The sequence below is a fragment of the Mus caroli genome, unplaced genomic scaffold, assembly GCF_978045245.1.
Source record: "Mus caroli unplaced genomic scaffold, Mus_caroli_1 scaffold_13, whole genome shotgun sequence".
NCBI classification, from domain to species: domain Eukaryota; kingdom Metazoa; phylum Chordata; class Mammalia; order Rodentia; family Muridae; genus Mus; species Mus caroli.
Window position 1 is genome coordinate 99578956 of NW_028227268.1, and position 14344 is coordinate 99593299.

The window sequence follows — 14344 nt, forward strand, 5'->3', positions numbered from 1 at the left end:
TGTTATGTCTGTTCAACACTTGTGTGCCTGGTACCTAGAGGTCAACACTTGTGTGCCTGGTACCTAGAGGTCAGCACTTGTGTGCCTGGTACCTAGAGGTCAACACTTGTGTGCCTGGTACCTAGAGGTCAGCACTTGTGTGCCTGGTACCTAGAGGTCAGCACTTGTGTGCCTGGTACCTAGAGGTCAGCACTTGTGTGCCTGGTACCTAGAGGTCAGCACTTGTGTGCCTGGTACCTAGAGGTCAACACTTGTGTGCCTGGTACCTAGAGGTCAGCACTTGTGTGCCTGGTACCTAGAGGTCAGCACTTGTGTGCCTGGTACCTAGAGGTCAGCACTTGTGTGCCTGGTACCTAGAGGTCAGCACTTGTGTGCCTGGTACCTAGAGGTCAACACTTGTGTGCCTGGTACCTAGAGGTCAGCACTTGTGTGCCTGGTACCTAGAGGTCAACACTTGTGTGCCTGGTACCTAGAAGTCAACACTTGTGTGCCTGGTACCTAGAGGTCAACACTTGTGTGCCTGGTACCTAGAGGTCAACACTTGTGTGCCTGGTACCTAGAGGTCAGCACTTGTGTGCCTGGTACCTAGAGGTCAACACTTGTGTGCCTGGTACCTAGAAGTCAACACTTGTGTGCCTGGTACCTAGAGGTCAGAAGAGTACACTAAGTCCCCTGGAACACTAGTTACAATTGTGAGCCTCCCATGGAGATGCTGGATTTGAGCCTTGGTCCTCTCAATATACTTTACATCCTAATCACAGCTTCTCCTCCTCCCTCTCCTCAGAAAAGGGGAGGCCTCCCATGGATATCAACCAGCCTTGGCAATGTCAAGTTGCAGTAGGACTAGGCACACCTTCTATTAAGGCTAGACAAAGCAGTCCAGTTGGGAAAAGGGATCCAAAGGCAGGCAGTTGAGTCAGAGACAGCCCCTGCTCCTGCTATTACAAGTCCCACATGGAGACGCAGCCGCACATCTGCTATACATGTCTGTCCCGTGATGCTCTCTGACAATTGGTGCTCATAACCCCTGTACCTCTTAAGTAAGTCAGCAAGGCGGCACTTGAGTTTGTGAATGAGTCCCATAGATTTGGGCTTTGTACATTAAGCTCACCTAGGAAAATGGAGATGATAATCATAGCTGCTTCATTCATGTGCTGGTATTTTCAGCAAATGTTAGTTATTGCTGTTACTATACCATCAGAATCAAATCTGTAAAAGCAGATGAGAAGGGAGGTCCAGATTACTTTAACTAACAAAAGCCTGGTTGGTGTTTCTGAGGAAGGGCAAATAAACAGACTCTTCCTTGTACATTGTACGCTGCCATGTGAAGATTGGGACAAGTTAGTACTTTTAATATTTTTATATGGCATCTGAAGTGTTTGTGAATTAATTTACTTTATTCATGTTAGGGAATGGCCAAATCCTGTGCTGTTGAAGCAACCAGAAGAAAGCAACTTGAACTTGCCTGTCTGGGATCCTCGGGTAGGAGAATTTATTATGGAATTTTATTTAATCATTTAGAAGTCGGACCTTTCTCTAAATCGTACTTCAAATGTTATATCATTAAAAATTGTTCATATAGGACCAGATAAGTGGTTGTATCAAAACAGTATCATAATCCATTGTAAAAAACTGATTCACAGTAGTTGTTTATAATAAAGTACTGAAATATATAAAGTAATACTTTGTAGTACAGCTTAAAGCAGATAATTCTCACATAGCTTCCAATTTAATAAAATAGGTACTCGTTTCTATATAAATTTGAAGATTATGTCTCTAGTTATTATACTTCAATAATTCTGAAAAACTATTGCTTCTAAGATGCATCATTTAATAGCTTTACTGAGGAAAAATTAACTTCTGCAGAATTCTGACAAATAAATATGTCTGACTTCAAGAAGAAATGCAGTTCAGAAGAGAAATATACTTCCTAGAATTGAGAGAGTTTAGTATTAAATTTATATTTCATATTCTTCATAATTTAGGGGAAATAAAATGAGGACTACTAAATAGAAGAATAGGTAATTATTCTGCTTCTAATTTCCTAGGTAAATCCATCAGACAGGTATCATCTTATGCCAATAATTACCCCTGCCTACCCACAACAGAATTCTACGTATAATGTATCTACATCAACTCGAACAGTAATGGTAGAAGAATTTAAACAAGGTAAATATGCTTGGCCCTGTTGTCCCTTACATATTCCCAAGATTTTAGTAGACAGTTTTATTCTATATTGGTAGCTACTGATTGTCAGAATTCTGTAACCCTTAATTCTTTCTAAAACTTCAAATTCTTTCCAAAATAATATTAATCCTGAGTTCGACTCCTAACAACCTCATGGTGGCTCACAGCCACCTGTAATGGGATCTGATGCCCTCTTCTGGTGTGTCTGAAGGCAGCTACAGTGAACTTCTATATATAAAATAAATAAATAGTTATTTAAAAAAATAAAAAAACAAAAAGGCCAAAAATTGAACCAGTCCAATATGGTGGAATTTAACTTTTATGTTCTCAGAAACAGCATCGTGTATTTACATTCTCTAAGTCAAGCATTTGTTGGGTTAGATGGTTTGGGTAGAATGACACAAAGCTAGGCACTTTTCAAAATTCAACCTAGTTTCTAAAAACCCATTGTTTTTTCTTTTTGTTTAGGTCTTGCAGTTACAGATGAAATTCTTCAAGGGAAATCAGATTGGTCCAAACTATTAGAGCCACCAAATTTCTTTCAAAAATACAGGTATCTTAACTTTCATAATTTTGGTATATATGTATCTGGGGGAAAAATAAATTTTTGTCATATTTATGATTTTTGTTTGTTTTTTTTACATCTTTTATTTTTAAGGGGGTTAGGTTGTGTTTGCCTGTGAGCATGCATGTACATGTGGAGGACAGGACAACTTGCAGGGGTTAGATCTGCCTTCTATAGACTGTGTGGGTCTTAGGGATCAAACTCAGGTCAGCAGACCTGGTAACAAGTGCCTTTACCTGCTAACTCATTTTGCTGGACCCTTGCTTTGTTCTTAAGACAGAGGCTCACTCTGTATTCCAGGCTGACCTCAAACTTACTTTGTAACATAGGTTGGCCTGGAACTCATGGTGATTCTCCTGCCTCATGAGTGGTAGGATTTTAGGTGTGAGCCAGCACATGTCCAATAGGGCTTTAAATATAGAAAGCAAATTATGATAGGTGACAGTGTCTCACATTTCTTAAGCAAGGTAGAGAATAGGCAGTAGAAATCTTGAGTGGTCAGGGCCCTCATTCTAGCAGTGGCTAGTCTAGCATCAGTGATAGTTGTTAAAGTGAGCTGTTTCTTAATTGTGGAGTCTATAGTTTTGTAAAAATAGAGTAATCTGTAGCTTTCAGAAACTGTAGTTATATTGTTTAGTTCTTTGCAAAGAAGAAAGAAAACAGATAAAAAAACTCAGACTAACAGATGTTTCTGGCTGTTTTCCTCCTTGATCATGCTGTAAATCCTATATAGACATTATATAGTACTGACTGCCAGTGCATCAACAGAAGAGAACCATCTAGAATGGTAAGACTTATATTTCACATTCTTTCATGTCTCATGATAACAATGGTTACACAATGCCACACCAATTATAAAATAGTGTCTTGCTTGGCTTTCAAAATCAGTGTATTTCATTAGTGACTGACATACATGATGGGGCATCGGGGATTCCGTCATTGAGTTCAGCATCGCCAGTGATAGAAGGCAGTAGAAGCAGATTTTTCTTGCTATTTTTCAGTCAGATTTAAGCAAACTTTTGAAGTATTCTGCAGCTCACTGTTATTGTTCCCCCATCAAACTCAAAAAGGAAGAAGGCACTTTCTGTATCTTCTTAACCTAGGTGGTAGCACACATGTCTGAATTTTAAATCTTCTGACAATAGACAGTAGTTTTGATCAAGCTACACTATATCTTTGAGTGTATGTAAATTCATCCTCTGTGCTGTCAGTATATTCTCATTCCTGGGCCCACTAGGTAAGAGATGTGCTACCTGTAACTTCTTCCAGTCTGACCTTTTGTTTCGAGGGCATTTATTTCTCTGGTAATTTTGATTGTTTTATCGATGAACTATTTGTCAGGAAACTAGAGTATAGTAGTTTCTAGTAGTTACTAGTATAGGGCAATCCTTCATTAATGTCCTGCTGGATGTTACTCTTTGCTATATAGCAAAGTAAATAGTTACACAGAGACTAGACCACTCAAAAACTACTGTTTGGTACATAATAGAAAAAGTTGACTTCTCATTTAAGTAGCAACACTACAGTTATGTAGATTTTCATGCATTTCCTCTGAAACACAAATGTAACGTCAGCTTCTATAAGTGAAAATGTCTAAAAGTATTCTTGAAATTTTTCTGACTTATAGTCACTAATAGATACATAGCTGACAGTTATATATTTTAAGTGAGAGAAAATTAAGTTGTAGAAATCTGGCAAAACCTTGTGATAGCTGATATAAATTTATTGACTTTTAAAAATGCAAAATCCAGTATTTTGTGAAAATCAGTCTGCTTCTTTCAGGAGTTAAGTGCCTACATTAGCTGTTCTTGTTCATATTACGTGTAAAAATATGAAACTAGAAAAGATTGAAGACCACATTAAATAACAGCTTTTGTTTATGCTCAAGTTGACTATTAGAGCCTTAACCAAGACTGGGTATTGTTAGAGTCAGAAGTACATGAAATTTAGATCAGTTCTTTTTAAGCAGAAAGACACTTAAATCTGACATTTGTCTGATTGATGTCTTACTTTATTATTATTATTATTACTATTACTGTGTGTGTGAGAGTGTGCTCATGCCCCAGCATGTATATGAATATTATGAGACAGCCTTCAGAAGTGGTTCTCTCCTTCCTCTGTGACTCCAGGGCTCAGTTCAGGTTATCAGCCTTGCATAGCAAATGCTTTGACCTGTTATGAGCCACATTGCTGCCCCATTTGTCTATAATTAGACTATCTTCTTAAGTGAACATATAAAGCTTCATAGTTGATGTATTACTTGGTTTACTTCATTCAGTATAGTTTGTCAAACTTTATATGACTTCATAGAACTCTTGTTGTATATCTCAGGGTTGGATTAGTAGAATCTAAAATCCGTGTACTTGTTGGAAACTTGGAACGGAATGAATTTATTACTCTTGCCCATGTGAATCCCCAGTCATTCCCAGGAAATAAAGAACATCATAAAGCGTAAGTTGTCCCTAAATACATTTTTAAAATATTATTATTTAACATATGCATTGTTTCAAATGAGTTTTAAGACTGTCCTTAACAGGTATTGGTGGAAGATATATGTTTCCAATATGAGTGATCATGTATTTATTATTTATGTATTTATTATTTATAAGTATACACTGCTGTAGTCAGTAAACTTCAGCAAAAACTTTATATTAGTTTTTGGAACATCATCTAAATGGTCAACAAATCTCAGTACGACTTAATTTTCTTTTAAAACAATATTATATAGCTACACCAGTGTTCTGGATGTGGTTTTAAGAATTTCGTCACATCTCTAAAATCTACTAATAAGGTAGAGAAATAGAAACCAAGTTTAATTGTCCAGTAGCATTTGTTAGACTGAAAAAAATTAATGGAAATTTTTAAATTTTACTTTATAGCAACAATTACGTATCAATGTGGTTCCTTGGGATAATTTTTCGGAGAGTAGAAAATGCAGAAAGTGTTAACATAGATTTGACATATGATATCCAGTCATTTACTGACACAGGTAAGACTTTGCAATCATCGGGCTATGGTTCTAAACTATGACTGTAACTCGGTTTCATCTGTTTAGGGTGTAGCTGGAGGTACTCTCTAATTCCCGATTTAGTTAAATTAAATGGTACCCCTGTTGTAGAGATTGATGCTGCTGTTTAGGAAAAGGAAAGAAATGATGAAGCAGTTTTCCACATAATAAAGCATTGCAGAGTAATGGTCTTACAGAGGGTTGTGACATTTATGCAAGAGCCATACTTCAAGTGCAGAGGACATCTCTGGCAGGATTTCTTTTTTTTTTTTTTCCTTTTTAAAGGCAGTGCTGGCTGCTTAGTCTGGGAACCATCAGTGTGCCTAGGGGACAGGAGGGAGAAGACCCGAGATACTCCTAAGTCAGTTACGTGTTGTAAAACACATCTTAATGTGTTTTCTATTTTAAAATAAAACTAAACTCCTCAGGTGACTTTCTTGTTTGCTCAAAGTTAATAATTGAGGCCCGTATTTTTTATGTTTTTCATCTTAAATAATTAACAGAATATACAGAAATGTTTCTTAAAATGTCTCTGAAGATACAGAAGATGCTGAAAATGTTTCAAGAGTAACAGAAAAAGAAATTGTCCTTCATAACTAGCCCCAGCCACATCTCTCTGGAATATCCGTTATAAATTGGGCTAGTATTGGTCTGTAGTAGTATGCACATTCATGTTGTTACTACTCTTGGCACATATGAGTTTTCTAAATTCTTTTTAGCTAGTCCTCATGTTTATCATGGTAATGTAGGATTCCCTTTCTTCACCTTCAAACGACTAACTATCACTCTAAGAAAGGAACCCAAGAACCTGCAGTTTGAACTAGTACTCCTGATAATCATAAGCAGTCTTCAGTGAAATTATGAATATAAATTGGGATTATATGTCTTAAAAAGGAGAACACTGAGATATTCTGCTAATAAGATTTTTCAAATAATCTTTTCCACATGTGCACACTCATGCCCTATGTCATAGTATTTGCATTGAGAACTAGCCCTTCTCTCCTTGTCTTCAGTGGACTTAAAATCTAAATGGCTAGACACAAACTACCTTAATTTTGGTAATACAACTGGTCTTTACCTGTTTTGAAAAGCACTAGAACAGAAATCTAGAGCCATATATCTTGGGATGCAGTCAAGGTTTTTCAGGCTTTGTAAGACAAATCTTCCACCTATACACTTTAGATTTGCAGATGCTGAATTCCCATAATCATAAGACAGGCTTAGGGTAGAAGGAGAAGTTGAATTGCATTTGGAGTTGTAGAGACAACTAGAGATTTAGAGTTCTGGCTGCTCTTCCGGGAGTCTTTCCCCAGCGTGTGTGTATGTGTGTGTGTGTGTGTGTGTGTGTGTGTGTGTGTAAGAAAAAGAAAAAACATTATCTTAGACTCAGACAAGTGAAGAAAGATTGCCTTTTTGAAAATAACGAACAAGATTTGGGGGGAAAATAATTGCTACATATTTATTTTGTTAATAAGGGTTGTCTGTAAGAAAACTTTTAGATGATACACACATAGAACCAATCAATTCTTAAATAGTATTATAACACAATGGATGTGTTTTAGAAATATCTGTTCCCACAAGAGGGTGTGGTTTTAGTGGGGCATAGAGGTTTATATATTTCAGAAAAGGAAAACAGCTTATGGTTCAGAAAGAAATTTCTTCTTTATCATATTAACATTTTTACAGTATACAGGCAGGCAAACAATATAAATATGCTGAAGGATGGGATGAAAATTGAAGCAACTCATGTAAAGAAAAAGCAGCTTCATCATTACCTACCAGCAGAGATTCTGCAAAAGAAGAAAAAGGTGAGTGTGCTGCCGTAACTCGCCAGTGTGCTTCCACTCATACAGCTGATCTTGAGACCAAATTTGAATTTTACACCTCTTCTAACCCTGTTTGGAAAGAGGATGTAGACAGTCAGTCTGAAATCTCACTTATCACAAAGATAATACGCTTTTGTGTTCTTCGGAACTGAAGGTAGTAGTCTCTGTATTCTCATTTGTTTTTGAAACTCTAACAGCCTTTTTTCTCTTTTGGCAGAGTCTTTCTGATGTAAGTCGGAGTTCAGGGGGCCTTCAGTCCAAAAGATCATCTCTGGATAGCACTTGTCTGGATAGCTCCAGAGACACTGACAGTGGAACACCTTTTAACTCTCCGGTGTCTGCAAATAAGCCTTCCAACCCAGACAGCCCCACAGGAGAAATAGAAAGGTATGGGCCAGAACTGTCCTTTCAGTCTGTTTACTGAAGGATAATGAGAACTTTCTGTTCCTTTCCTAAAAGACCTGTTCTCATTATCCAGAGACTTTTCTCTTGCTAGCTACTAGTTTCTTGTTTAGGAATGCTTGACAGTTTGTGTAGTGCTGCAGGGGTTGCCCCATGATTAAGAACTTACGGAGTCGTGCTGTATAGATGGATGTAGAGATTTTCTGCTTCACCACCTTATCTGTCATTTTCTGTTCTTCTAGTGTAAGGTTGAAATGCTAGAAAGAAGTAATGTAAAATGTTAAAGGTGAGAGCTTTAAATCCATAAGAGGAAATACATTAATACTGATAACTTGACATTTTTCCTAGGAGTAGTGCTGAGCCTGTGGCTGTGATTGTGGAGAAGCTACCAAGTGTTTCCCCAGCTCAGGGGCTATCCATTCCAGTCATCGGTGCAAGTAGGTATCTCAGCTCCTGCCACTGCATAATGACAGTGCCACTGCAGAAATACTTGATCACTAAACTTGTTTTTCTCTTCAGAGGTTGACCCTACAACAAAAGCTGTATCCTCCCCGGCTGTGTGCACCATTCCTACTGTAGTAGGACGGAATGTTATTCCTAGAATCACAACACCCCACAACCCTGTCCAGGGTCAACCACATCTAAATGGGATATCAAATATTACTAAGAATGTTACACCCAAACGATCCCATTCGCCACCTACAGATGGGGCTTCTAAGAGGCTGAAAGACATAGAAAAGGTAACATTATGCCTTCAGCGGTGATCACGCCTTTTGTTTTGTTTTGTAAGTTAAAATAATAGTAAAGAAGCCAACAATTTGTTCTGTTTAAAGGTATTTTAAATCCTTACGAAACAATAATTGTTCATCTCGATTTAAAATCACTGAGGTCTGAAAGTCTGCTTGATTGCTATACATTTCTTGATTTACACAAAAACTAAGTAATTAGTGATGACCATAGTGTTCATACTGTTTTTTCTTTTATGTGATCTTCTCTGCTTCCAGTAGATGGTAATAAAATATATTTTGTTAGAATCTGAATGGATTTAACCAAAAAGATCACTTCAGTTGCAAAAATTAAGGGTAGCAGTTGAACTCAGTCTCAATTTAGTTGTAGTTAATTGAAGTCTTAAATTATTGTAGTTTCTGATGGTAGACTAATAAGTTTCTTGATGTATATAGATTTGTATTATCTTTCCAGATACATAATAGCAACTCATTTTTATTGTTTCTATTTTAGTTCATTCGACTTGAGTCAGCATTTAAGGAGTCCCGGGCTGCTGAGGATCGGAAAAGAAAACCAATGGTAAATGAGTTGGCATTGTCTCAAACATGAGCTTAAAGAGCAGCGGTGTGAGAAGTATAGAGGGAGTGTTTCAGTCTTCAGGGATTGGGTTTCTAAGTAGGAATAAGGTTTGTATACAGAAAGAAAATTTAAACCTGTATTTGTAATTCTTCTGTTTTTAGGATTCGATTGGTGGAGAATCTATGCCTATTCCAACTATTGATACGTCACGCAAAAAGGTAATAGATGATAATATCTCTATACGTAAAAACAAGTACAAAAAAATGTATTAAGAAACTAAAACTAAATCCAAGTATTTAGAAGACTGAGGCAGGAGGATTGCTTCAAGTTTAAGTCTAGCCTGAGCTACAGAGTAAAACCCTGTTGAGAAGAAACAAAGACCTAGGATCAGAAAAGGATATGATTATGTCCCTGTTCTCAGAGACAGGCAGTGTGGTTCGTTAGGACTGCAAATGACAAATAGCTTATAGTTCTCAGGGGGCATTCCTCAAAGTCTAGAAAAGAGAAAATGAGTTAAGAAGATTCGTGACAAAGGATGGACCATCCAGAGACTACCCCACCCGGGGATCCATCCCATAATCAGCCACCAAACGCAGACACTATTGCATATGCCAGCAAGATTTTGCTGAAAGGACCCTGATATAGCTGTCTCTTGTGAGACTATGCCAGTGCCTGGCAAATACAGAAGTGGATGCTCACAGTCATCTATTGGATGGAACACAGGGTCCCCAATTGAGGAGCTAGAGAAAGTACCCAAGGAGCTGAAGGGGTCTGTAATCCTGTAGGAGGAACAACAATATGAACTAACCAGTACCCCCAGAGCTTGTGTCTCTAGCTGCATATGTAGCAGAAGATGGCCTAATCTGCGGGAAGAGAGGCCCCTTGGTCTTGCAAACTTTATATGGCCCAGTACAGGCGAACGCCAGGGCCAAGAAGTGGGAGTGGGTGGGTAGGGGAGCAGAGTGGGGGGCGGGGTGGGAGGCTATAGGGGACTTTCGGGATAGCATTTGAAATGTAAAGGAAGAAAATATCTAATAAAAAAAATGAAAAAAAAAAAAAAGAAAGACTTGTGACTTACTTAGATTTAAATCTGTCATATTTATCTATGAACAGTTGTTTGCTCAGCACAGGAGTTTCTTACTAATACCAGAGATAGCTGTTGTTATAAATGGCTTTCAGAATTTAAGTTATTAGAATTCAAATATATTGGGGCTGGAGAGATGGCTCAGAGGTTAAGAGGTTAAGACTGTTCTTCCAGAAGTTCTGAGTCAATTTCCAGCAACCACATGGTGGCTCACATCCATCTGTAATGGGATCTGATGCCCTTTTCTGATGTGTCTGGATACAGCTACAGTGTACTCACATACATACAATAAATCTTAAAAAAAAAAGAAATCAAATATATTTGTATTTTAGAGGAGACAAATGTAGCACTGTATGCAGAGAATATCTTTAGAATGTGAGCTAAAAAGATTCTAGCATTGAATTTTAAAATTTACTCTCTGAAGAATTACCATTAAAACTAATAAACAGAATATTATTAAGCATGGAAAGCTAAGAAAGGAGCTTTGTACAGAATATGGGAAAGCCTTTTCTGAGACTGTATTTTCACGCCTCCAAAGAGGGAAGTGCGTTTCCATATAATCCACGATGGCTTTGTCAGACCTTTTCAAAACACAGTAATATTTCTATGGACAGTTTCAATTACACAAGTCACACTGTAAGACTGTTACAGAAAGATTTACTAAATATGATAATCCAAGAAAATATTGGAGTGGATGTTAAAATACAAAAAAGTGAATGGCATGACTGTGCTTTAAAGAATTTTTACTCCCAGCATCTGAGTTCCAGACCAGCCAGAAAACATAGAAAGAAACATGTTAAAAACAAAACAAAAACAAAAAACTAGAAGGATAAAGTGTAAGTGAGTACAGTTTTATATAGTCTGGTTTGCTTATGCTAGATACATTTTATTGCCCTACTCTATTTTTTGTGTGCCTGAACTTTTTACCAATCATTTACTTACTTACTTGTTTATGGTGCTGGGGATTAAACGCAGAACTCCATGCCACACAAGTGGCCTCCCACTGACCACATCCTCTGCAGGTTAACTATTGACAAGGTTTATATTGTTTCACAATCTGAAAGCTAATTGAGGACATCGCTCTCCTGTTAGTCCTCAGCTTTAATCACCATCACTTGCTCAGTGTCATTGCCCAGCTGTGAGAAAGAAGGGCTGAGTTGTTTACTCTTTACTCAGTGGAGACTGAGCTAGCAAAGCCCTCTTCTCCAGCATCCTCCTCACCTTGCTGCTGCTTTTACTCTTCCCTATTCCTCCTCTTCTCAGTTCTGACTGTCTTTAAAAAAAAAATGCCCAAGAGCAAAATGAATGAATAGGGGAAGAGGAAGGAGATGTCAAGCACACATGAGTGGTAAGAGTGGTAGGAGCCGTTATGGTAGAGTGTGTGTGTGCGTGCGCGTGCGCCCTCTCGAATTCAAGTGCATGGGCATGTACACACTTTTTTGTCTCTCTCTTTCTCATAGAGACTACCCAGTAAAGAACTCCCAGATTCATCATCTCCAGTTCCAGCAAACAACATCCGTGTCATCAAAAACTCGATCCGCCTGACCCTTAATCGGTAATAGCAGTGCCTCTTCACTTAGGTGAGCATGCATCATGCAGTGCATCGATGGCAGCCAGGCTTCGAAGTAGAACCAGCTGCCATACAGATAGGTGACAGGTGACAGGGACAGTCGTCAGCCTAATGACCTAGGAGTGGTTTTTGAACTCTCACACTGGAACCCTGAGATGACGTAGCAGTCTCTCACTGATTGCTGAGTCCACTCTGAGGATACCTGCTAGTAAGTAAGTGTCACCTACAGTGTTATGGCTTTGCATTTTGAGGTTTTACTGCCTTAACTTTGGATGTTTGTTTCTCTGTAATGGGAACCAGTTCTTGGTCACTTGGACTCTGATAAAAACAAGTCCTGAACTGTTTTGTTTTTTTTGTTTTTTGTTTTTAGTGTTATGTTGTAATCATTGTATAGAGCTGAAAAAGTTAAAAAAACAAACAAAAAAAAAGCCCTTCTCTTGTAATTTTCCAAATGTTTATGTGTTTACTTTAGCATTGAAGCCACTTTGTGAAACCTGAGATTAATGAATGTGAGATATCTTTTCTGCTTCCTTCATTTGTGTAGATATCTATTTTGTTTATTTAAATTATTTTTTCCAAACTGGCACATAAATATTTAAACTATTTTTTGTGCTTTTGTCCAAATGTTGCATAGTTACCAAGGAGGATTAGTCCAGTGACTGACTACACAAGAGTTGGGCACCATAAATGTTTTGCCTCCCATGGAGGCCTTCAAAATGCATCTTTATTAAAAATCAAACTATAACCAGGATACTGAAAGTCAGTATATGAATGGTGAAATTGTTACATATCTTACTATCTCATGGCATTCTTGTTAGTTGATTGGTATTTTTTACAGAGGAAGAATTCATTCTGCCAACAATGATAAGATCCCTTTAAGTATAGCAGACTTGTATTTTTGAAGTATAAAAGTAACTCAGCATGGAAACTGCTCACCATAACTCCCCACAGTCGCCAACAGTTTCTTCATGGATTAGGCATGCAGAAATAAGCAGTGGATTTTATTGAAACCTCAAGGCATTTCTGAATGACATTGTTACCAACCATTAATTGGCTCAGGACCTTTGTAGTTTTTATTTAACTATATGAGTTGTCTTTTTTTACACTGCTTTTTTCAGTGCATTTCTTAATATTTTTTAAGTTTCATGAATGCATGCTCAGTTTATGAAAAATCCACAACCATGTAATTCTTGTAATCTGTTGACTCCGTGTTTTGTAAATGAAGTCGTATGTATTTTCAGAGTATTTTTGTATGTACTGTAAGATATCATCTTTTCAAAGAGAAACTTTAAAACCTTTACTGTCTGTCTTTAATTTTTTAAATACACCTAATTAATATATTTAAAATGGAACACAGATGCATAGCCAGGAATGCTGTGCATGCCACCTTCAGCTTTCACTCAGTGCTCAGCAGGTGCAGAGGCGGGGTCGGGGGGTGGGGGTGGGGTAAGGAATGTACACTGAAGCCAGAGTTAGTGGAGCAATAGCAAACCTTTCTCACCCATTTTAAATTCCTAAGTTTTGTTTGTCAGAGTTCTGTATCCTCCCTCTCCTGATCTGTGGGTGTCTGAAAGGCAGGTAATAGTGTTTAATGTATATAAAAGAAAAATGGAAAAAACTTGCTGAAAGCAGATAGCAAGAGCTGAAAAAGAAGGGCTGTCCTGCTACTCACATTCTCTATCAAAGGCCACGGGGAGTCTCAGCTTCCTTGGCAAAGCTAAATGTTTGGGATTTGTTCTTCAGATACTCTAGAGTGTGAAGCTGAAGATTATGAGAGGACTGTCACCTGACTGTGAGCCTACGAAGATGACTTGGTGGGGGGCCTGATTAAATCTTAGGTCTGAGAAAGAAGCCTAGTCAGCACTATAGTAGCTTTATTCTTACACCAAGAGTCCATTCGCCATGATTAGTAGTTCAGCACCAGAATCTACAAAGAGGGACTTACTTCATCAACAGTCTGGCAGCTGAGGAATTAGATGGGTCTGATATGGTGGGCTATTCAAAAGTGAAAGCTTCCTTCCCTGACTGGTAGGGGAGACTTCGTACATTTCATTACGATTTAGGGGGTGTCTGGAACGGTTCCAAGTAAGTAAAAAGGTGTGGGATTTAGTTTTATGTGTGCTGGCTGTTTTCGAGTGCATAGCTGTAGCTAGAAATGTATTCTATAAACCAAATAACCTGCAGCACTTAGGCAAGTGTTGGTTTTCCTAAGGTGCTGGACTTTAATCTGCTCATTTTTCAGTGACTGTGCTCTGGAGACTAACAAAGGCAAGCATTCCTGGAAGCCTGCCTCAGCTTCTGAGAATCGAACCAATCTGAGGTAGAAAGTACTTGGTTTAACATCTTATAAAACTGGAAGAATTCATTTTTAAAGTTTACTGATGCTTAAAATAAGTCT

The 14344-nt window shown here is 38.0% G+C and overlaps 1 protein-coding gene across 1 annotated transcript in view; it reads left to right on the top strand.

Annotated features, from left to right (window-relative positions):
• The window catches only part of Papolg (poly(A) polymerase gamma), a 33240-nt gene extending 19883 nt beyond the window's left edge, over positions 1–13357 (top strand). Inside the window, exons 10-22 of the mRNA XM_021175987.3 lie at positions 1410–1482; positions 2049–2169; positions 2656–2740; positions 3486–3539; positions 5084–5203; positions 5632–5741; positions 7446–7567; positions 7803–7972; positions 8336–8424; positions 8507–8727; positions 9227–9292; positions 9454–9510; positions 11837–13357. Of these exons, the coding sequence (XP_021031646.1) occupies positions 1410–1482; positions 2049–2169; positions 2656–2740; positions 3486–3539; positions 5084–5203; positions 5632–5741; positions 7446–7567; positions 7803–7972; positions 8336–8424; positions 8507–8727; positions 9227–9292; positions 9454–9510; positions 11837–11935 (1387 nt within the window). The 3' untranslated portion in view covers positions 11936–13357. The remainder of the gene's footprint in view (positions 1–1409; positions 1483–2048; positions 2170–2655; positions 2741–3485; positions 3540–5083; positions 5204–5631; positions 5742–7445; positions 7568–7802; positions 7973–8335; positions 8425–8506; positions 8728–9226; positions 9293–9453; positions 9511–11836) is intronic.
• Positions 13358–14344: the final 987 nt, after the last annotated feature.